This window comes from Poromitra crassiceps (assembly GCF_964638095.1).
Source record: "Poromitra crassiceps genome assembly, chromosome: 21".
NCBI lineage: Eukaryota > Metazoa > Chordata > Actinopteri > Beryciformes > Melamphaidae > Poromitra > Poromitra crassiceps.
This window is the reverse complement of record NC_139638.1, coordinates 28,876,605-28,900,028: the sequence shown is the minus strand read 5'-3', so window position 1 is coordinate 28,900,028 and position 23,424 is coordinate 28,876,605. Positions and strand designations below refer to the sequence as shown.

General features: G+C 43.4%; 2 protein-coding genes across 2 annotated transcripts; both read right to left on the bottom strand.

Annotated features, from left to right (window-relative positions):
- Positions 1-3,583: 3,583 nt before the first annotated feature.
- Positions 3,584-8,062, bottom strand: LOC310795398 (P2Y purinoceptor 14-like; the record flags this gene model as incomplete). The annotated part of the gene is made up of 3 exons (XM_083657427.1): positions 3,584-4,235; positions 4,884-5,140; positions 7,913-8,062. The coding sequence occupies 3 exons, from the start codon at positions 8,060-8,062 to the stop codon at positions 3,584-3,586; spliced, it is 1,059 nt and encodes a 352-aa protein (XP_083513553.1).
- Positions 8,063-13,478: 5,416 nt separating this feature from the next.
- On the bottom strand, positions 13,479-17,047 carry LOC310795397 (P2Y purinoceptor 14-like; the record flags this gene model as incomplete). The annotated part of the gene is made up of 3 exons (XM_083657426.1): positions 13,479-14,169; positions 14,437-14,696; positions 16,898-17,047. The coding sequence occupies 3 exons, from the start codon at positions 17,045-17,047 to the stop codon at positions 13,479-13,481; spliced, it is 1,101 nt and encodes a 366-aa protein (XP_083513552.1).
- Positions 17,048-23,424: the final 6,377 nt, after the last annotated feature.

Below are 23,424 nucleotides of genomic sequence, written 5' to 3'. Positions count from 1 at the left end.
GTGTGTGTGTGTGTGTGTGTGTGTGCGTGCGTGCGTGCGTGCGTGCGTGCGTGCGTGTGTGTGTGTGTGTGTGTGTTTCAGTCTTTAAATTCAGTTGAAAACGGTTTCCAAGAAATAAAGTAGTTGTGTTTACATTTGCAGAAGTGCAATAGGGTGCAGAAGAGACACTTCACTTGTCTCTGCCCCCTGGTTAAAATGTTTTCAAACTTGACTATAGACACTGTGTGGCTGTGTGGTATCTAACATTAGAACAGCTTGAAATGTTTCTTGGCATTGATCATTCTGCTTAAAACTATGAATACCACAACAAGGCTAAGAGTCTAAAAGCCCTGCTAGGGAACATTCTGCTCCTAACAGGAGATTAAAATGTTCTAACTAACCATCTATTTTATCTTCTAATCTGGTTCTACATTGAATACAAATATCTGAATATTAAAATGTAATATTATAAAAATCATAATGAATTGTGGCCCACAGAAAGTTTGGGAGCCACTCTGTTAAACTACCATGATTTAGAGTGAAATGTGCTTGTTTCATTCAGACATGAATGGAATGTTTATTGTGCATTGGAATTAATATTCAAGTGAATCAACATTTTTGTTGATTTTGATATAAAATATTTGACATCACGCAATCTCTGCCCCTCCCCCTTTCATTTCCTGTGTGTGTGCAGGTTGCCAGGCAGCAATGTTGGTGCTGTGGTGTGATGATGTCCTCCTCCACTCCATGCTGTCACATTTAAATAGTTTGATCTCATGTATTGACTGACAAAGAAATGGAGCACATCAGCACATAACTCAAACCCAGTCAAGTGTATGTGTTAGGGTTAGGGTTAAAGGTCAAAGTTCAAGTTCACTGTGATCTCATGACCGCTATTTTCAAGATTCAAGATTCAAGATTCAAGATTTTTATTGTCACTCCATGGTACAAGTATCACGTGTGAAATTCTTGTGCTGTGGACTCCGTTTACAACATAGTACAAATGTAGGCATATGAGTGCAAAAACAACAAGAGACACAACAAGCAATAAGGCAGTACCTATAGTGATAAGACAAGTCAGAGACAGTGGCATATTAACTGCACATAGGTGCACATGTCCTGTGCATACTTTAGCCGTGCTTAAACATTTTAAATTCAGCGTATTTGACATATAGGTGCAAATAGCATATTCCTTATTAAACATACAATTAAACTCTGTGTTTTAAATTCGGCGTATTTGACATACGGGTGCAAATAGCATATTCCTTATTAAACATACAATTAAACGTTAGACTTACGTAATGGTAGCAGCTACAGTACAGTAGAGTACGGCTACTACACTATTTGTGTATGTTAAGGAGTCTCGTGGCCTGCGGGAAGAAACTGTTCCTCAAGTGATTTGTGCGTGCTTTTGGAACCCTGTATCTTCTCCCTGAGGGTAGCAGGGCTAACAGGCTGTTGTGGGGATGGTTTGTGTCTTTGATGATCTTCAGGGACCTCCTGAGGCACCGCTGTTTATACAGTTCATGCAGATCTGGCAACTCACATCCTGTTACGTGCTGGGCCGCGCGTCTCACTCTCCGTAGCGCCCTGCGGTCCATGGTGGTACAGGTGGTGAAGCAGCCAGTCAGCAGGCTTTCAATGGTGCCTCTGTAGAAGTCCGTGAGGATTTCTGGCCTTAGCCCAAATTTCTTCAGGCGCCTGAGTCCATGTATTCGCTGTTGGGCCTTTTTGACAACAGTGGCGGTGTGGCCGGCCCAAGTCGGGTCCTGGTGGATGTTGACTCCCAGGTACTTGAAGCTGTCCACCCTTTCCACCACTGTGCCGTTGATGTCCTGTAGTCTACAATGATCTCCTTGGTCTTGGAGACGTTCAGAGAGAGGTGGTTGTCCTGGCACCATTGTTCCAGGGCCCCCACCTCCTCTATGTAGGCCGTCTCGTCGCCCCCCGAGATCAGCCCCACGACCGCTGTGTCGTCTGCAAACTTCGAGATGGTGTTCGAAGTTTGAGTCGCCACGCAGTCGTGGGTGTAGAGGTCGTACCAGAAGGGGCTGGAGACGCACCCCTGGGGCGCCCCTATGCTGATGGTCAGTGGTGAGGAGGTGAGGTTGCCCACCCTCACCACCTGGCGGCGGTCTGTCAGGAAATCCAGGATCCAGTCGCACATTGCTGTGTTTAGTCCCAGATCCTTGAGTTTGTGTACCAGCCTGGAGGGTACTATGGTGTTGAATGCTGAGCTGTAGTCCACGAACAGCATTCTTACATAGGTGTCCTTCCCCTCCAGGTGGGACAGGGCGGTGTTTTCATGCTCTTTAACGCAATATCTCAGGAACACCTTGAGGGAATCTCTTCAAATTTGGCTCAAACATCCACCTGGACTCAAGGATGAACTGATTAGATTTTGGTGGGCAAAGGTCAAAGTTCAAGGTCACTGTGGCATTATGTCCATCCGTTCCATCAAGGAAGGGTGGGGGGTCTAGGTAAGTGGGGCCATAGCTATGGATAGTAAGGTCGTAGACAGTCAGGATTCGAAGGGTGTGTAGGGAGAGTTTATTTGTTTATTTAAATGTATCCTCATTAGCTGCCGCCAAGACGACCACTAGTCTTCCTGGGCTCCAGACACATTACACATTACATACAAAACAGAGTAAAATGCAGTAGTAAAATACCAAAGTAAAAAGATAAGAAATAGTCAAATGCAATGAGCACAAAGGATAATTACAGCAAACAGAGTAAAAACAGTACAAAGACAAGATAGAGAACAAAAAAAGCTTGGCCAGCAAGTCCTGTAGCTGGCCTGTAGCCCAGAAGTCAAACAGTCAGTATAACACTCTATACTTTAAAAACACATAGAAAGTAAAGTCAGGGTGTGGGTAGGAGGGTGTGGGTGGTGGGAGTGGCGTGTTGAGGGAAAGGGGCGGAGCTAGGGAAAATTGGCCATAGCTAGGGATAGGAAGGTCTTAGAGAGTCGGGATTCGAGGGGTGTGTAGGGGGAGTGGGTAGGAGTGGGTAGGGGGTGTGGCTGGTGGGAAGGGGCGTGGTGAGGGAAAGGAGTGGGGCTAGGGAAAAGGGGCCATAAATAGGGATAGGAAGGGTCGGGGTTCGAGGGATGCAGAGAGAGTGAAGAGCAAAATATATTCCATGAGTGATTTGATTTCACACAATATAAAAAGTTTATACAGTTGAAAACCACAACACTGTATATCCCTCAGTAATGTAGCAATCCAGCCATGATTCAGAACACTACATGGTAACACACATACTGTAAATCAGGGTATACCATGGACCCACAGGAAATCATCCACATTGCAATCTATCAATCAATCTAACGATTTAGGGTTTTCTAAACGCAAAATAATTATAATTTTTATATTTGATATTGAAGATGCGCCTCCTCTTCTATACAACATAGTGATAATAGTCATAAATGAATCAATCAGTAGAAATTCTATTCTATCTAAAGATACGGTTAATTGAAAGACCAAAAATTGCAATAAAAACTGAGAAAGTCTGATTGTCAACAGACAACAGTATACAATTATTACAGACCAGAGAACACTAGTCTCACTGGTCGATCAGACGGCCCTCGCTGGTCCTCATCTCCTCACTGGGTGCCCTTTGTGGCACCCTGCCTGGCGGCCTGGGTGCTGGCCTGCCTGGTGCTGAACACCCTCCGCAGGTTCAGCTGGGCTCGGAACTCCTTACAGAAGATGAAGTAGATGAGTGGGTCCAGGCAGACGTTGAGAGCCATCACCATGTTGGTCAGCTGGCTTAGGTAGAAGAAGACCTGGCGCCATGCACACTGATCCTCCAGGAAGGTGTAGGGAAGACGCACCAGGTGGTACGGGACGAAACAGATGCAGAAGACGATGACCAGCACCAGCATGTTCCTCCGGGACTTGATAAGCTTCTTGGAGCCTGAGGATGAAGCTCGCCCCGGCTGCTTCCGCTGCACCAGCGCCAGCCTGCGGGAGGTGCTGGCGTAGAAGAAGACCAGGGAGACGAACACAGATAAGAAGATGGTGGCGGAGATGCAGTGGATGATCTTGTAGAACAGGTTGAGCTCGTCGCTGCGCAGGGCGTCGCAGGTCACCGTGTCGGGAATCGAGGTCAGAGGTCGCTCGGTGAGGAGTGATAGGGTGAGGTAGGCGCCCATCAACACCAGGAGGGACACCCAGGTTACCGTGGAGATGATGTAGGCAGCCCGCACCTGCTGCAGCATGTGAGTTGCTAAAGGATGGACAATCTTCAGATACCTGGAGAGAGGAGAGGAAGAGAGGAAAGAAGGGGAAGAAGAGAGGAGAGAGGAGGAATGAGGAGAACAGAACATAGGAGGAGAGGCAGGCGTACGTTAAATTAGTCAGCAGATAACTTCAGTGGTCAAATCTGACAAATCCGACACCACATGAATGCAAAGGAATAAGTATACTCAACTGTATGAATTCTTAGATGAAGTAGTATTCCTACAATAGAAGGACCAGAATTCCATAACTACTATTATGACCGTAAGTGGTCATTTTGACCACTAGATTCCAAACTATAATCTCTCATGATAATTGAGAGATTAATGCATTTATTGTTAAGATATATTTTAAAAAGACAAAACAACAAAATGTGAAAATATAGATGAAGAAATAGGTCTATAGAACCCTGGGGAATTCAGTGAGGTCAAAATGACCACCTATGGTCTTTCTATGTAAAACATATATTCTATTTGCCTTTTGTGTAATTCATATAAAAACTATTTTAAATGACAATACAGACACTTTTAGGAAAAGTCAGGCACCAGCAGCAGCATTGCTGTGTGGTCTTTCTAGTGTCTGAACAGGTCAGGTCTCTTGTGTCACACAGGATCAAACCTGAGAACGGCCAGTTACAGGATGGTCTGATGCATCTGATCCTACCTGTTAGCGGCGATGTATCCCATGAACAGCATGCTGGTGTACATGTTGAGGTAGAAGAACGAGGCGCCAAAGTGGCAGTAGAGCCGCCAGGCCGGGAAGGAACTGGCATAGTAGGCGATACGAAAGGGGAGACAGAGGCTGAGCAGGAAGTCAGCGACCGCCATGTTCTTCAGGTAGATGGTCATGCTGCTAGATGCCTGCTGCCAGCGCCGGCAGAAGTAAACCTTCAGGGTGAAGCCATTTAGGACCAGACCCACCTGGAGAGGCAGCAAGGAAAAACTTACTGTCAGTCGCCTTTATTCACCAAGTTTAAGTCTTTATCGTCCCACCAAGAGAAAAGAGAGACTTCTCTGACCTCGAAATAGAAACGTTAACGTCTCAAGTTGTATTGAACCAATTAGTAATATTTAGCAGTCTGAAAAGTGGCATTAAAGGAAGTTGGAAAAATGTAGTATGGAAAAAAAATGAAATTGCTGCTGTGGTCAACAGTGTTTCTGTGGACAACCAAACTCCAGCTGAGGTTTGAATGTCATTACATCCGTGACATGTATAGCCTACAGTACAGTATATATAGTAATATGTATAGCCTACAGTAATATGTATAGCCTACAGTATATATAGTAATATGTATAGCCTACAGTAATATGTATAGCCTACAGTATATATAGTAATATGTATAGCCTACACTACAGTATATATAGTAATATGATACCGTGACATGTATAGCCTACAGTACAGTATATAGTAATATGATAGCTTATAGTAGAGTTCCCCTGCTGATGGTACACAGAGCCACCAGACGCAGGCTGGTAATAGTGTTGGGGTAATAGTGTGATAATAAAAAATAAATACTTAGGTAATACCATGTAATTACCAAGGTACAGTGGTAGCTTGGTATTAAACTACTGTGGTAATTACATTGTATTACCTTATTATTACTTACTTAATTTATTATCACACTATTACACAAGGGCTCAGATAAAAACAAAAATAAAAAGCATTCATCATATCAAGGTCAGACAGCATTGTGGGAGTTTGAGTTGTCACTCTAGAGTGAGTCAACACTTGGCTCAAACTTCACCAGTGAGGAGATACATTTCAGATAGTTTACCGCTTGTACCGTTTATGTGCAAAGTGTGACATGAAACTCACACCTCCGCCTCTGCAGCAGAAGCATTGACATCATTGCCAGTCAGCCCAGAGATGTATGTGAGCCTCGCACTTACAATAGTAAACAACCCCGATCACCCACTCAACCCACACTTCACACTACTGTCATCATTCAGACATTTAAGGATGTCATCTTGTGCTTTGGGAAACACTGATCAACATTTTTCACCATTTTCTGACAATTTAGAGACTCAGGGCCCTATCTTTTCAAAAGCGCAAATTTAGCGTTTGCGCTCGTTTAACGCCATGCGCAATGCAAATTGGGGGCGGACACAAGCGCATGCCTGTGATAATTGTACTGGGTATTGGCTGCCACAAGCCAAAGCAGGCGTTTCAGCGCTAAAATGTGGTGATAGATGGCATTATGCTATCGTCAGCAGCGCGCAATTACTTTGCGCTAAGAGCTTTGAAAAGGACCTCTTAAGCGCAAATACCTGGATATGTCATTAGGCACAGCCTTCCCATGCCAGGACATCAAATTATGCTGCTAAAATTGGGTATTAGCAGATAGTGAGGCAATCAACTGTAACTCACTGAGAAACTTTTATCACATCGCAAAGAGGGAAATTAATTGAGAAAACTTGTTGGACAATGGACATAGGCTATTTACCGTCATAACCCGGAGGGTCGTTGGCACCACAGCTGATCTGTCAATAAGCTCTCTCTGTCCTCGCACGAGTGAGTACACTCTATTACGCATGGAGAGAATTACAGCATATTGCATGCCTCGTGCAAACAAACCATTGCGAGACGGGAATCTGATTGGTTTTGATCGACGTAATGCCCAGCATTGCCTGGCCACACCCATGAATAATTCTGGGAGTTAAGACCGCCCAAATCCCGTTTGCACAGGCATTTTGGGGCACAGATGATTTTGGCACGGCTCTAATCTGCGCTTGCGACACGTGGCGTGAACGTTTCTGCATGCCCGCCGAGAATTGCATCCCCAACATATTTTGGGGCTGTTTTAACTTAGAAATCAGGGAGGTCACGTCTACCAGACAATTATATCACTTTTAAACAGTTACATTTCTGTATAAATCATTACAAGTATGCTCCCGTGAGGTGGGATGATTTTTTTTGCTGCTGGGCGGGGGAGCAAAACTCGTCAGAACACCTGGCAGACGGCACAAGGCGGACTGCTATCTTCCCTGCTTTAAGGCACGCGCAAACAGGTGCGCAAGCGCTATTAGGGGATAGCGCCTGTCGGAAGATAGGGTCCCAAACCACTAATCGATTAATCAAGAAAATAATCAACAGTTTAATCGATAATGGGAATGGGAAACAATCGTTAGTTGCAGTCCTGGTGCAAACAAACCTTTCTCAATGTGTTCTCAATTGATAGTTAATGTTTCTTGGTGCAGGCTATTTTTCCAGAACATGTTTAACAAATTGTGCTTTTAAAAAGTGATGGGGACAAAATTGGTCATTTGAAAAAGTGGTGGGGACATGTCCCCAGCGTCCCCAGTCTACACCTATGCTACATTTAGAATTGAGGACCTGACTTGAGACTTGTGCCTCAAGACTGGAGACTGACTTCGGACTCAAGCAGAGTTGACTTGATGCAGCTCTGGCAGAACATCATGAACCTTCATCCTCCTCTTCAGAACAGACTCTTCTTCAACAGCAAGCAGATACATCACTAACTTGTTCTGCTCCTGCTCCAGTTTGATTTTCAACATCTGTATCTGCTTGGTTACTTCAGATCAGCTAGCTGACGCTGATTAGACAAGTTGTCAAACATTCATAGTGACACTCACAGCTGAGCTTTGAGTTTGAGGAGTAAAAAGCTGCTATCTGATCTCAGAGACTGAAGTGACTCAAGTCTGATGTGAAGGTTTGGAGGCATTGAAACGCACCAGGAACTGCAGGCTGGAGACCAGCATGAAGAACAAGTTAGCCGAGGTGTCGACCCGACCGCACGTAGGCGAAACGTTGCCATCCGACTGATTGACGCCTGATGACTGGTTGAAGGATGAAGCCACGCTCTCTCCCACCAGACCGCTCATGTTTCTGGGTAATCTGAGGTGATGCAAGATCAAGTTAGTTAAACACCTTCAGGTCTTCAACGTCTGGACTGTAGCTTCAATATAGCTTCATTGGTAACACTTCACAATAACGTACACAAATAATGTAGTAGTTACTAGTAAACTAATCATTAACTAATAGTTAGTTAATGAATAGCTAATGAATAATTTGTCATTTGTCAATCACTAGTTAATCATAGTTAATGAGTAGGTAGTTATTAGTTAATGATTTGTTAAGGTCACATTGTGAGTATAGCAGTTAATCATTAGTTACTGATTAGTCGGTCAGTTCCATGAGTAGAGTAGTTAATCGTTCATTAATGATTAATAAATGTCAGTTATTATTAGTTAATCATTAGTTAATCATTAGTTAAGGTCACATTGTGAGTATAGTAGTTAATCATTAGTTCATGATTAGTTGTTAGTTCCTTAGTAGAGTAATTACTCATTAGTTAATGGTTAGTCAATGGTCAGTTTGTGAGTATATAGTTCATTGATAGTTACTCATTACTTAATTATTACCTGTCCATTAGTTACTCTTTTTGTGTACCCTATTGTAAATTGGTGCATCATACTCAGTAGTTTATGAATACTGAATCATTACTTAATTATTACCTGTACAAAGTTACTCTTTTTGTACCCTATTGTAAATTGGTGCATCATACTCAGTAGTTTATGAATACTGAATCATTACTTAATTATTACCTGTACAAAGTTACTCTTTTTGTACCCTATTGTAAAGTGGGGCATCATACTCAGTAGTTTATGAGTACTGAATCATTTACCTGTCCATTTGTTACTCTTTTTGTGTACCCTAATATAAAGTGAAAGATATGCTTATCAAATAAAGCCTCACACCAGGTGAGAATTGAACCCTCAGCCCAAAGATTGTTAAATTGTAAGTCTGGTTCTCTACCATCTGAGCTACCCAGCCTGTTAGTTGGTAGAGCCATACTATGGATTTGTAGAGCCAGAGACTAAGTATTATGTGTTGTATCCACATACTACTTTCTGTTCAAGTACTTATAGTTTTGAAGATATATTCCACCCAAATACTACCTTCTCTCCAAATTCTTAAAGTTTTAAAGGTATATTCCATCCAAATACTACTTCATGTGCAAGTACTTAGGTATGTTTCAGCCAAATACTACTTATGTCAAACTACTTGTGTTTTAAAGCACAGAATACCTTCAAACCTATAAGTACTTTTGGACAGAAAGTAGTATTTGGGTGGAATATACCTTTAAAACTATAATACTTGGTCTCGAATACTTTAGTCCCTCGACTAAAAGGTTTGAAATGTATGTTTTGCATGGGGTTATAAATCGAGTGACAACACACATTTGGAGGGCACCACTGCAATGCTATCACATATTTTCTAACTCTATGCGTTTATATATCTTTGCCAAAAATCACTATGAAAGTGAATCCCCCAAGATGGTACCGGTGCCCCAAATTTGGGGCCCTGGCTCACAGCCAATGATAATAAAATGATCAGTTAATTTGAACTGTGAAAGTGTTCAAATCAACACTGTCAGTGTTTACGAGTCCAATCATCTCACTTGAACATTTGAAAACTTAACAGTCAAGTTTTACAGAATATACTTTAAAAGGTAGATAGAGCCAATATATGATATGCTAGAAATAAAAAAATTAAATATTCATCATCATTATCATATTATCAGAGTGAAAGCAGTTAGCAGTAGGATCAGTGATCATCAGTCACCTGCACTCACCTGTCTTTTCCGTCAGCTGCAGAAAGCTTCTCTATGCTCTGCAACTTCCTTATATCTGTTATTACTGACTGTAATCTTCACATATGTCAGGAAGAACTTCAGTGCATGAGTTTGGATGCGTCATGCGTGTGTGTGTGTGTGTGTGTGTGTGTGTGTGTGTGTGTGTGTGTGTGTGTGTGTGTGTGTGTGTGTGTGTGTGTGTCTGTGTGTGTGTGTGTGAGAGAGAGAGAGAGAGAGAGAGAGAGAGCTTCTGCAAAAACGGAAATAGCTAGAGGGCATCATTACCCCGCCCCCTCTTGTCCAGTGGGCGTGGAAGGATAATCAGTTCTTCCTTGACCCATGACCAGCCTTTCTACGTGTTACGTGAATCCGTATTTTAGGCCTTCACACTCACATAGACATTGTGACATCAGCAGTGATGTCACAATGGCTTGAGTGACATCACTGACAGGAAATTGGCTCGAGCCAGAGAAACTCTGGTTGAGTGCCTGAGTTGGCATGAGTTTGGTCACACCCCCCAAAACAGTGCGTGCATGGTGTATTGAGTGCGAGACAACTTGCCTAAGGCGGGCGGGCGGTGTTAGTCACAATTCTTGGGGCAGGTGGTGTTACCAAATTGTGACATCATCAGTGACATCATCAATCATGGCACCCATACATATTGTGTGTGTGTGTGTGTGTGTGTGTGTGTGTGTGTGTGTGTGTGTGTGTGTGTGTGTGTGTGTGTGTGTGTGTGTGTGTGTGTGTGTGTGTGTGTGTGTGTGTGTGTAAAAGTCACCTTGAGATTAGAGTCTCTTTCAAGCATCAAAAACATTGTTACAACAATAAACATAAACAATACAAACAGACAAATACTACAACTGTCACACGGTCACACTACAAACGAGTGAACACAGTATCCAGGTAATAATGTAAAAAAAAAAGTCAATGTCACAAATCCAGTTATGATGCATTAACAGATACGTTTTTCTGAAAATATTTCCGTGAAAATAGGAGCAATCACTTTGACCAAATGTGTACAGTAGTTATCCCTCTGCAGAAGTGTTGCATGTTTTGTGTTTTTGTTTGTTATTTTCTGATCTTCACACCTTGAGAAATGCGTTGGTCTAACTTGATCTTGGTCTTTTTAAGAACTTGATGGTTTCATGGTCTCCTGCTGCTTCGAATAAAGTGTTAACCTGAAAAACCACAGGATGTAGTCATCTCTCTGCTGAGTTGCAGGCAGTGTTGGGCAAGTTACTCAGGAAGCATAATTAATAGTTAGTTATTACTCCTTAAAAAACGTAATAAAATTACTTTACTTATTACTTTGTATCAAAAGTAACTTGTTATGTTACTCATCATTACTTTATATTACTTTAGCTATCCTTCCGTAAAAGTGACGTACAACCTGTTTAGCCAGCTCCTTTTAAGGCCATGGCACACCAAACCAACAATGTTGGCCGTTGTTGGAGAATGTTTGATTGGTGTGCCATGGACTAAAAGGGTTGAGGGTGAAAAGCCCATGTCAGCTAAGGTTTCAGTTCAGTTCAGTTCTAGTTGTTTTTCAGTTGTGTTGTGGTCACCTTCCCCGGGTTCACTTCCATGTTTCCATCCAGGTTTCCACCTCGCGTTTATTCTCGCTGGACAGCCTCCTCTCCCTTCCGTGAGAGTCGTCTGGCTGCACGGAAACAGGCTACTGGGATAAGCCCTCCCTTGCTGTCTACAGCAAGCTCCATTGGAGCGACTGTTTCAGTTGCGCTCGGATGTCCGCTCCCAGCTTATTACAAGCTCTGTCATTGGCTCCGACCATGTCAATCAGAGCGGCTTCCACTTCTCCCTGTGTGTCGCTGTAAATAGTGCCCTGCCGCCTCAGTGAAAACAACAATGCTAACCAGCTAGTAAGCTAACGGCAGAAACCTACACGCTAGCTCGTTGCTACACGCTGAAAATGGCAAGTTGGATTGTTGGAAACTATTTTCCAAGGGCACTGCCGCCAAGCGCCGCCCATCGCAATCCCACTATGGAGACCTGCGGCGCCAGACTCTTCTCACGGTAGGGAGGAGAGGCTGGCCAGCGAGACTACCTCACGTGCAAGCCGCAAGCCGCCCGCAACCTCCCACTTCCGCGTTAATCACATTCACTACCGCATTTGCAGTTTAGATTTGTCCTGTTGTATTTTAGTGTCATTCAGTAAGCTTACCTTAGCATGGAATATATAATCACCATATTTAGATTCATACTTTATCTCTGGGGGAATGTCCACCAACACGAGGTGGTGTGAACTAGTTTAGACAAAGAAGTGATGTGAAGTTTGACTCAAGACCAACCCTACTCTGCCTCTGATTTGTGGTTGAGTTTGTTCTGAGGGTAAGCCAATCAGAGGCAGAGTAGAAGTGAAATCTCACATTGTGTTTTTTTTTATTCCACAGTTTAAACCTGTCTATATTTCAAATGTGTCAATTTGAGAATAAAAGGACATCAAATAAAATTTTTTTTTTATGTACCGGTATTTAAAATACACAAAATACAAGGTCTGACAGTATTTTGATACAAATTACATCTTATTTTTCTCAGTCCAAAGTACAAATGGCAAAATACAAAAAAGTATTTTAAATACATATTTTAAATATATGCCCATCTCTGCTCAGCAGACAAATCTTCTTCACAAAGCGTCCTGCAAGTTGAAGAAAATACATCATCACTGACTATCATGCTGTGTGCTTGGCGGTGAAGGTGGGAGCGCATCAATGATTGCCTCTGCCTGGTGATAGCTATCGCCGAAGGAATTGCTTCAAATTTGGCTCAAACGTCAAGGATGGAGTGATTCGATTTTGGTATTCAAAGGTCAAAGTTCAAGGTCACTGTGACCTCATGGCCACCATTTTCATGCTAGTTAATGTGATTTCTCAGGAACACCTTGAGGGAATTTCTTCAAATTTGGCTCAAACATCCACTCAAGGATGAACTGGTTAGATTTTGGTGGGCAAAGTTCAAGGTCACTGTGGCAACATGTCCATCCGTTCCATCAAGGCAGGGGGGACTAGGTAAGAGGGGCCATAGCTGTGGATAGTAAGGTCATAGAGAGTCAGGATTCGAAGTGTGGGTAGGAGGTGTGGGTGGTGGGAGGGGCGTGTTGAGGAAAAGGGGCGGAGCTAGGGAAAATCGGCCATAGGGATAGGAAGGTCTTAGAGAGTGGGGATTCAAGGGGTGTGTAGGGGGAGTGGGTAGGAGTGGGTAGGGGGTGTGGCTGGTGGGAAGGGGCGTGGTGAGGGAAAGGAGTGGGGCTAGGGAGAAGGGGCCACAAATAGGCATAGGAAGGTCGTAGAAGGTCGGGGTTGGAGAGATGCAGAGAGAGTGGCTCTTTGTAACTAACTAAACAACAAACTAGACAACATCAATAGAAAAATCTTAACTGAACTAACACACGCACACGCACACACACACACACACACACACACACACACGCACACGCACACGCACACACACACACACACACACACACACACACACACACACACACACACACATACATACATACATACTGTACATAGACTCACTCACTCACTCACTCACTCACACTTTAAGCTTCAAAGGCCACAAAAAATGGCAATAACAACTGAGAAAGTCTGATTGTCAACAGACAACAGTATACAATTATTACAGACCGGAGAACACTAGTCTCACTGGTCGATCAGATGGTCCTCGCTGGTCTTCATCTCTTCACTGGGTGCCTGAGTGGCGCCCTGCCTGGCGGCCTGGGTGCGGGCCTGCCTGGTGCTGAACACCCTCCGCAGGTTCAGCTGGGCCCGGAACTCCTTACAGAAGATGAAGTAGATGAGTGGGTCCAGGCAGATGTTGAGAGCTGACACCATGTTGGTCAGCTCCATCAGGTAGAAGAAGGCCTGTCGCCATGCACACTGATCCCCCAGGAAGGCGTAGGGAAGACGCACCAGGTGGTACGGGACGAAACAGATGCAGAAGACGATGACCAGCACCAGCATGTTCCTGCGGGACTTGATGAGCTTCTTGGAGCCTGAGGATGACGCTCCCCCTGGCTGCTTCTGCAGCACCAGCACCAGCCTGCGGGAGGTGCTGGCGTAGAAGAAGACCAGGGAGACGAACACAGATAAGAAGATGGTGGCGGAGCAGCTGTGGATGATCTTGTAGAGCAGGTTGAGCTTGTCACTGTGCAGGGCCTCGCAGGTCACCGTGTCGGGGATGGAGGTCAGAGGTCGCTCGGTGAGGAGTGATAGGGTGAGGTAGACACCCATCACAGCTAAGACGAACACCCAGGTTACCGTGGAGATGATGTAGGCAGCCCTCACCTGCTGCAGGATGTGATTTGCTAAAGGATGGACAATCTTCAGATACCTGGAGAGAGGAGAGGAGGAGGAGAGGAAGAGAGGAGAGGAAGAGAGGAAAGAAGGGGAAGAAGAGAGGAGAGAGAGGCACCAGCAGCAGCATTCCATTTTTTAATTCAACAAAGTTATTTATTGCACATATAAATTTCAAAAAGGTCAAAATGTGTGGTCTGTGTGCTGTGTGGTCTTTCAGTCTCTGAACAGGTCAGGTCTCCTTCAGGTCACACAGGTTCTGAGACCGCCCAGTTACAGGATGGTCTGATGCATCTGATCCTACCTGTTAGCGGCGATGTATCCCATGAACAGGATGCTGGCGTACATGTTGAGGTAGAAAACCGACGCGCCAAAGTGGCAGTAGAGCCGCCAGGCCGGGAAGGAACTGCTGGCATAGTAGACGATGCGAAAGGGGAGACAGAGGCTGAGCAGGAAGTCAGCGACCGCCATGTTCTTCAGGTAGATGGTCATGCTGCTAGATGCCTGCTGCCAGGGCCGGCAGAAGTAAACCTTCAGGGTGAAGCCATTTAGGACCAGACCCACCTGGAGAGGCAGCAAGAAAAAACTTGCAGTCAGTCGCCTTTATTCACCAAGTTCAAGTCTTTATCGTCCCACCAAGAGAAAAGAGAGACTTCTCTGACGTTGAAATAGAAACTTTAACGTCTCAAGTTATATTGAACCAATTAGTAACAGTGGCGCCGGAACGAGTTTGCAATTAGGGGGACTTTTTATTTTATTTTTTTATTTTTTTTCCCGGCAAGAAACATTGACGTTTTTTTTGACGTTTGGATTATTTTTAGCCATATTTAGAGGAATATCTCATTTTAAATTAACATTAGGATTATACTGGTGTCATTATTCAGTATTTTCTCCTTTTCTCACTCACTTGGGTTAGGGTTAGGTCCTGGGACCTGCTCTCCCTTTATGGCATTTTACAATTACACTACAACAGACAGCAACACAGGCAGAAACACTGAACTTATTATTATTATTATTATTATCACTTCGTAAACACAGTGCAAAACTTGTCATCTCAACACAAAAATAAAATAACAATAACCGTATACGATTATAGCAGCAGCCAATGACAACCCATTCAAGCCATCCTAAAGTGCATTAGTGAGTGCAGTACAGAGTCCGGGTCTGTCTGTCTCTCAGGTGTAATAATCCCACAACGATCACGGCTTTAACAAACGTCACAGGCTGTGTAAACAGTGTAAAGTGGGCTCTCTGTAACTTGATCCCTGGATCTGTCTGTCTCAGGTATAATAATCCCACAACGATCACGGCTTTAACAAGCATCACAGCCTGTGTAAACAGTGTAAAGTGGGCTCTAAGCGTCAGGGGCAGTTGCCCCCTCAGATTTGGATTTTCTTTTTTTTTCTTTTCTTTTTTTAGGGGGACCAAATTTTAAGGGGGACAAAATGTCCCCATGTCCCCGTGCTTCCGGCGCCCGTGATTAGTAATATTTAGCAGTCTGAAAAGTGTCATTAAAGGAAGTTGGAAAAATGCAGTATGGAAAGAAAATGAAATCGTTGCTGGGGTCAAGCCACCAGACGCAGGCTGGTAATAGTGTTGGGGTAATAGTGTGATAATAAAAAAGAAATACTTAGGTAATACCATGTAATTACCAAGGTACAGTGATAGCTTGGTATTAAACTACTGTGGTAATTACATGGTTTTACCTTATTATTACTTACATACTTACTTAATTTATTATCACACTATAAAACTAAAACTGAAAGCATTCACCATATCAAGGTCATATCAAGGTGTGGGCGTGGGAGTTTGAGTTGTCAATCTAGAGAGTGAGTCAACGCTTGGCTCTAACGTCACCAATGAGAATACATACATTTCCGATAGTTTACCGCTTAGACCGTTTATGTGCAAAGTGTGACATGAAACTCATACTTCCTCTGCCTGTGCAGCGGACGCATTGACTCTATACGGTAGGTTAGTGAGTGGAAGCACAAGACAATTGACAGGCTTCATTTATATCAGATGTTATATCAGATATATAAGAGACTATAACCCCTCCATAATTATGCCATTTTAGGCAATGTGATGGAGGATCGGTATAGTAGAATATTAGTAACAAAAAATGCATGATGGCACAATATGAAAATACTCAGCATAAAATGCAAAACAAGTCATCCATATGCATCACATCCACAGCTGCAACACCATGTCAATCAAACGATGCCAATATCACATTCATGTAGAATGCAACAGTGCATATCAGTCAGTCCAGTGATAATAATATGAAACAATATCACTGCCCTAAAATATGACAAAGTAGAAACAACTGAAGGAATAACATAACTTTTTTTTGGACAATGTCTGGTAAACTGATGCTAAACCTATGCTACATTTAGAATTGAGGACCTGACTTGAGACTTGTGCCTCAAGACTGGAGACTGACTTCAGACTCAAGCAGAGTTGACTTGATGCAGCTCTGGCAGAACATCATGAACATTCATCGTCTTCAGAACAGACTCTTTTTCCACAGAAAGCAGATACATCACTAACTTGTTCTGCTCCTGCTCCAGTTTGATTTTCAACATCTGTATGATCTGCTTGGTTACTTCAGATCAGCTAGCTGACGCTGATTAGACAAGTTGTCAAATCATAGTGACACTCACAGCTGAGCTTTGAGTTTGAGGAGTAAAAAGCTGCTATCTGATCTCAGAGACTGAAGTGACTCAAGTCTGATGCTGATGTGAATTGGAGGCATTGAAACGCACCAGGAACTGAAGGATGGAGACCAGCATGAAGAACAGGTTAGCCGAGGTGTCGATCCGACCGCACATAGGCGGAACGTTGCCATCCGACCGATTGACGCCTGATGACTGGTTGAAGGATGAAGCCACACTCTCTCCCACCAGACCGCTCATGTTTCTGGGTAATCTGAGGTGATGCAAACTCAAGTTAGTTAAACACCTTCAGGTCTTCAACGTCTGGACTGTAGCTTCAATATAGCTTCATTACAACCCAGCTCTAGGTTGGAACAAAGAAGGGAGTCATATATATACGCCAAAGTACTTTTAATTTTGTTAACAAAAACTATGATGAAATATGCTCATCGACTAAGACAAGACTAAAATGCTCAAACTACTAAAAACAGGATGAGGTTTACAAAATATGATAAAAACTAACAAGGACATGCAGGACTAAGACTAAATAAAAACAGTAGATGAAAAAAAAATGAATACTAATTATAGACTGTTTTCCCCCCTCAATGCAGCAGTTCAGTTTCCTATCATGCAGCTTCATAGCTGACATTTAGCTATCTTAAATTTACAGAGATCGCAGGTATAACAGAACCCACCCAGGCTTTAAAGCGCATGGAGCAGGGTAATTCCTTTGCTAAATGTATACTTAACCTTGTCCCTATGTCCATTTGAAAAGTTAATGCATCATTAAAAAAAAAAAAAAAAAAGTTTGAAAAAAAATATGGAGAAAAACACCTTCCTTTTTCAGAAGGAAATAACAGACTTTTATTCTGTTAGACAAAGTCTGCTACGTCACAGTGGGGAGTGGCTCCCGCGTGCGTGTCTCCCTCTCCCCTCCCACTGTCGTCAAATCCATGGTCAAATCAGTGGCATTTCAGGACAGATAGCAGGTCAGGTACGTACGCTAGTCAAAGTCAATCAGTCAGCCAGTTAGTCGGTCGGTTAGTTGGTAGGTTAATCACTAGTTCGTTTTTAGTATATAGTTAGTCATTTAGTCAGTAGCTGCCTGTAGTAAGTCGTTGTCAGTGAGTTTTGGGTCGGGTGTCGCCAGGTTACTGCATGCAGATAACAAGTCAGCTCCACTCTGCTGCTGCTGCCTGTCTGCGTGACACAGTCTCTTTCTATCTCTCTCTCTCTCTCGGTGTGTGTGTGTGTGTGTGTGTGTGTGTGTGTGTGTGTGTGTGTGTGTGTGTGTGTGTGTGTGTGTGTGTGTGTACCTGCTGTCTGCGCGGTGACACGCTCTCTATCTCTCTCTTTCTCGTTTCTCTCACTCGCTCCGGGAGGGAGGGAGGGAGGGGAAAGAGCGAGTGCGCTCCGTCAGTCCCCCTCTCTCTCTCTCTCTCTCTCTCTCTCTCACTCGGTGTGTGTGTGTGTGTGTGTGTGTGTGTGTGTGTGTGTGTGTGTGTGTATGTGTGTGTCGAATTACAGTCCGCACCTCGGCCCGCCTCCGCTCGCTTGTGTGTGTGTCGAATTACAGTCCGCACCTCGGCCCGCCTCCGCTGCTTTCACGCTCCTTCACAACTCTCTCTCCGCGGTCCGTTGTGGGCTGTTCCTGCTCTCTTTCACTGTCAAAATTAGCCTGAGGCCCATCACATGCATGTGCATAAACATTTGCTACCTCCTCTTCCTCCTGAAAACCGGCGTTAGCATCCATAGTGTGTGACTGACAGCCCTGACCTAAGTGACTACAGACAGAGGGACAGACGAGCATGCCTGGCGACTCCCCTTTCTGACGTCAGAGTTTTATTTCAAAATAAAAGCTCAAAAAGTAAAACGACCCCAGAAGTCACTGTAGTGTATATGTAAGTGTCTTAATGTGAAAATCGAGTTCCTCCATAATTCACCTACACATTGACTGATTGGGGTCTCTAACCTGCACCATGCTCTTTAAGGTCTTATCTAAATGTGTATGATGCATTGTTTTCACAAAATGTACAGCTACTTTCTTGTCTACGTTAATCCAGACAGGTCTGAGCGCTTTCCACACAGAGCAGCCAACCTCCCTCTTTTCTCCCCTGTAAATAGGGTCCACTCATCATTGCTGGCCTCTGCCGGTAGCCATCTGGCTCACAGCCTATGACAAAATATTGATAAATTGATAAATGATAAAATTGTCAGTCAATTTAACTCTGAACGTGTTCATCAGTCACCTGCACTCACCTCTCTTTTCCGTCAGCTGCAGAAAGCTTCTCTGTGCTCTGCAACTTCCTCCTGTTATCATCTTCACATAATGTAAGGAAGAACGTCAGAGGTGCATGTGTGTGTGTGTGTGTGGTGTGTGTGTGTGTGTGTGTGTGTGTGTGTGGGTGTGTGGGTGTGTGGGTGTGCGTGTGCGTGTGCGTGCGCGTGCGCGTGCGCGTGCGTGTGCGTGTGTGTGGGTGTGTGGGTGTGTGGGTGTTTCAGTCCTTCAGCTGAAAACGGTTTCCAAGAAGTAAAGGAGTTTGTTCACACTTTTTTCTTCTTCTTTGTTGTCTCTTAACCTGCACACTGTGCAGTTTGGAGAGAGAAATGTGTTTAGATTTGCAGAACTGGAATAGGGCGCTGAAGTGACACTTCACTTGTCTCTGCCCCCAGGTTCAAAAGTTTTACAACTTTACTATGCTGTATGAATTGAGGAGTCACACCATCATTATCAGCCTAATGGATTGTAGAATGAGCAGCAGCATACCTTCATTGCAATTGAGGAATTTGCCAAGTAATATCAGAATGACGACCATTGCAAGGGCACAGGGAATCAAACCATTACGTATTCCCTCTCTCTCTCTCTCTCTCTCTCTCTCTCTCTCTCTCTCTCTCTCCAGCTCTGTGTGTGTGGAGTAAGCATAACGTAATGGACAAGAGAAGCCCAGCCAACCACAGACTGGATGGAGGAGCAGTTATCTTCAGCAGCCAATCCCCTTCCGCATATCGCCCCCCCAGTGGGCGGTCAGTCAGTGCTGTGCGTAAACACGCATGTCCAAGTCTGACAGATTACATTACTGACAGAAGTACAAATCAATATTGCTTATTTCATCACAACTGATAGTTTGGTAACACTTCATAATACTGTAACACAAAAAATGGGTAGTTACTGAGGAACGAGTAAGGAACGAACCATTAGTTCATGAATAGTTAATGATTAGTTAATGAGTAGTTGATAGGTAGTTCCTTAATGGTAGTTACTTAAGAACTGACCATTAGTTACCATGTTAACGAACCAGTAAGTAATGATTACTTCCCTAAAAAAATTTTTTTTAATTTGTTTTCATTCACTAGTTCATTAATAGTTAATCGGTAGTTCCTTAAAGATCCTTAATGGTAGTTACTTAAGAACTGACCATTAGTTCCCATGGTAGTTACTTAAGAACTGACCATTAGTTACCATGTTAACGAACCAGTAAGTAATGATTACTTCCCTAAAAAATTTTTTTTAATATATTTCACTAGTTCATGAACAGGTAGTTCCTTAAGAACTGACTATTAGTTACCATGTTAGTGCATCATTACTTCCTGCTTACTTTACCATTAGTTCCCATGTTTGTGCCCCCTCAAGTAAAGCAGTAAATCTTACTGAGTTGTTACTAAGGAATGCACCATTACTGCCTGCTTACTTTACCATTACTTAACATGTGTGTGACCCCTCAAGTAAAGCAGTACATCTTACTGAGTAGTTACTAAGGAATACACCATTACTTCCTGCTTACTTTACCATTACTTAACATGTTTGTGCCCCCTCAAGTAATGGTAAAGTAAGCAGGAAGTAATGGTGTATCCCTTAGTAACAACTCAGGAAGATGTACTGCTTTACTTGAGGGGGCACAAACATGTTAAGTACCGTAAATTCCGGACTATAAGCCGCGGCTTTTTCCCCGTTTTTTGGCCCTGCGGCTTATATAACGGTGCGGCTTATCTATGGATTTTTTCAGAAAAAAAAAAAAAAATACAAATAAAATCTCTCTTTTTTAGCACTCTTTCTAACTATAAATCCACTTCTGTTTTAATTTCCTCTCTTGCCCTCTTTTCACCACACCGCGGACACTGTGTGCACTGTAAAAATAAACAAAGGTGGTGTTGTGTTATGTTGTTTTGTTGAAATGTTACGGTAATACGGTAAATGGGAGCTTCCTCAAACAGCCATCTCTTTCCCGACAATCCCCTCTGTGCGTGACCCCTTACATATGGTAATTACGGTAAGCAAACGGCCACTCGGTGACCTCCAAAATCGATGGATTTTACAGGTTACACAGCTTCATCAGCACATTTTATGTGCATTGCTTTGCTGCTTGTTTTTTCGATAATTTTATATATAATCTAACATCATGCTTCAAAAGATGGAGAACTGGCTGTGTTACGACGATGGCGGCGAGAAGAAGAAGGAAAGAAGGAAATCGAGCAGCAGCACGTAACCTTGGCATCAGGGTGTTGACACAGAGAGCAGACGGCCGAGGTGTGTCCACCGTTCAGATCCGACTGAAGGCCAAAACAGTCGCCACCGAAATGAAAATTGAACATTTTAGAGGTGGACCATCCTGGTGTTTCAGATTTATGAGACGAAAGGGACTGTCCGTCAGGGCGCGGACGACTGTGTGTCAGCAACTCCCTCCCGACTACCAGGAGAAAATTACAAACTTCGGCGAATTCACACAAAGAAAGATCAAGGAATATTCCATCGGACCGGAGCAGATCATAAATATGGATGAAGTGCCTTTGACGTTCGACCTGCCTCTCACTAGGACTGTTAACAAGAAAGGTGAATCGTCCATCACGTTGAGAACCACAGGTCACGAGAGAACGAATTTCACTTGTGTTCTTGGCTGCACAGCATCTGGAGTAAAGCTCCCGCCGATGGTGATTTTTAAGCGTCTCACAATGCCAAAAGAAAAGATCCCCAGCGGGATATGCTTGTTTTGTTGAAATGTTAATAAATGGGAGCTTCCCCAAACAGCCATCTCTTTCCCGACATTCCTCTCTGTGCACGAACCCTTACATATGGTAATTAAACATCAAAACACCCGCGGCTTATAGTCCGGTGCGGCTTATATATGTAAAAAACAGTCAATTTTGCTGCTGCGGCTTATATACCGGTGCGCCTTATAGTCCGGAATTTACGGTAATGGTAAAGTAAGCAGGAAGTAATGGTGTATTCCTTAGTAAGAACTCAGTAAGATGTACTGCTTTACTTGAGGGGGCACAAACATGGGAACTAATGGTAAAGTAAGCAGGAAGTAATGGTGTATTCCTTCGTTACTACTCAGTAAGATGCACTCCTTTACTTGAGGGGGCACAAACATGGGAACTAATGGTAAAGTAAGCAGGAAGTAATGATACACTAACATGGTAAGTAATGGTAAGGTAATCATGAAGTAACGATGAGTAGCCTACTCATGAACAACTGGTAAGTTCATGTCATGCTCACGAACATGGTAACTAATAGTCAGTTCTTAAGGAACTACCTGTTCATGAACTAGTGAAATATATTAAAACTATTTTTTTAGGGAAGTAATCATTACTTACTGGTTCGTTAACATGGTAACTAATGGTCAGTTCTTAAGTAACTACCATGGGAACTAATGGTCAGTTCTTAAGTAACTACCATTAAGGATATTTAAGGAACTACCCATTAACTATTAATGAACTAGTGAATGAAAACAAATGAAAAAAAAAAAAATTTAGGGAAGTAATCATTACTTACTGGTTCGTTAACATGGTAACTAATGGTCAGTTCTTAAGTAACTACCATTAAGGAACTACCTATCAGCTATCAACTACTCATTAACTAATCATTAACTAATCATGAACTAATGGTTCGTTCCTTACTCGTTCCTCAGTAACTACCCATTTTTTGTGTTACAGTATTATGAAGTGTTAGCGATAGTTTTCTTACTTTTATCACAACTTGATGAATGCCATTTTCTTTTAGTTGTCCTCATTTGAACCTAATAATAACCGATCACCAAGAGTTAAAGTGTCATTGGTTGAATGATGACAATGCGCCTGCAATCTTATCCGCATGTGCGCACGCCTGCACGGGGCGTGCGCGCTCGGTGTGTCCAAGGCTGCAGTCTGCAGTGGGGAGATTACAGTTTGTTTCCATGAAATCGCCACTACCCGCTGCGCGCCCCCAGGGGGCAGCAGAGAGCACACTACACTTCACATTCAGCTGGAACAGTTGTAAACTTTTAGTTTTCATATTCGGTAGCCTGGGTCATGTTCACAAACTGGTTGTGAGAGGCCTCCAGATGGCTGGACTACCTAAGAGAAGGGAAACTTGTCAACTTGCCACTGCCATCACCCTGTGTGGTGTTCCTTTTTTTCCTATTGTGGTCACCAACTAGGCACTTTTGTAACTAACTGTCTCCCAGCATCTGACTGCATTATTAGTGTTTATGTCCTTTGTACTCTGTATTTATGTGGACATAAATAAATCATTGAAATGTGTGTGTGTGTGTGTGTGTGTGTGTGTGTGTGTGTGTGTGTGTGTGTGTGTGTGTGTGTGTGTGCGCATGGGCGTGTGTGTGTGTTACGCTACATTCACACAGGGCACCTACGCCTTGCCTTGC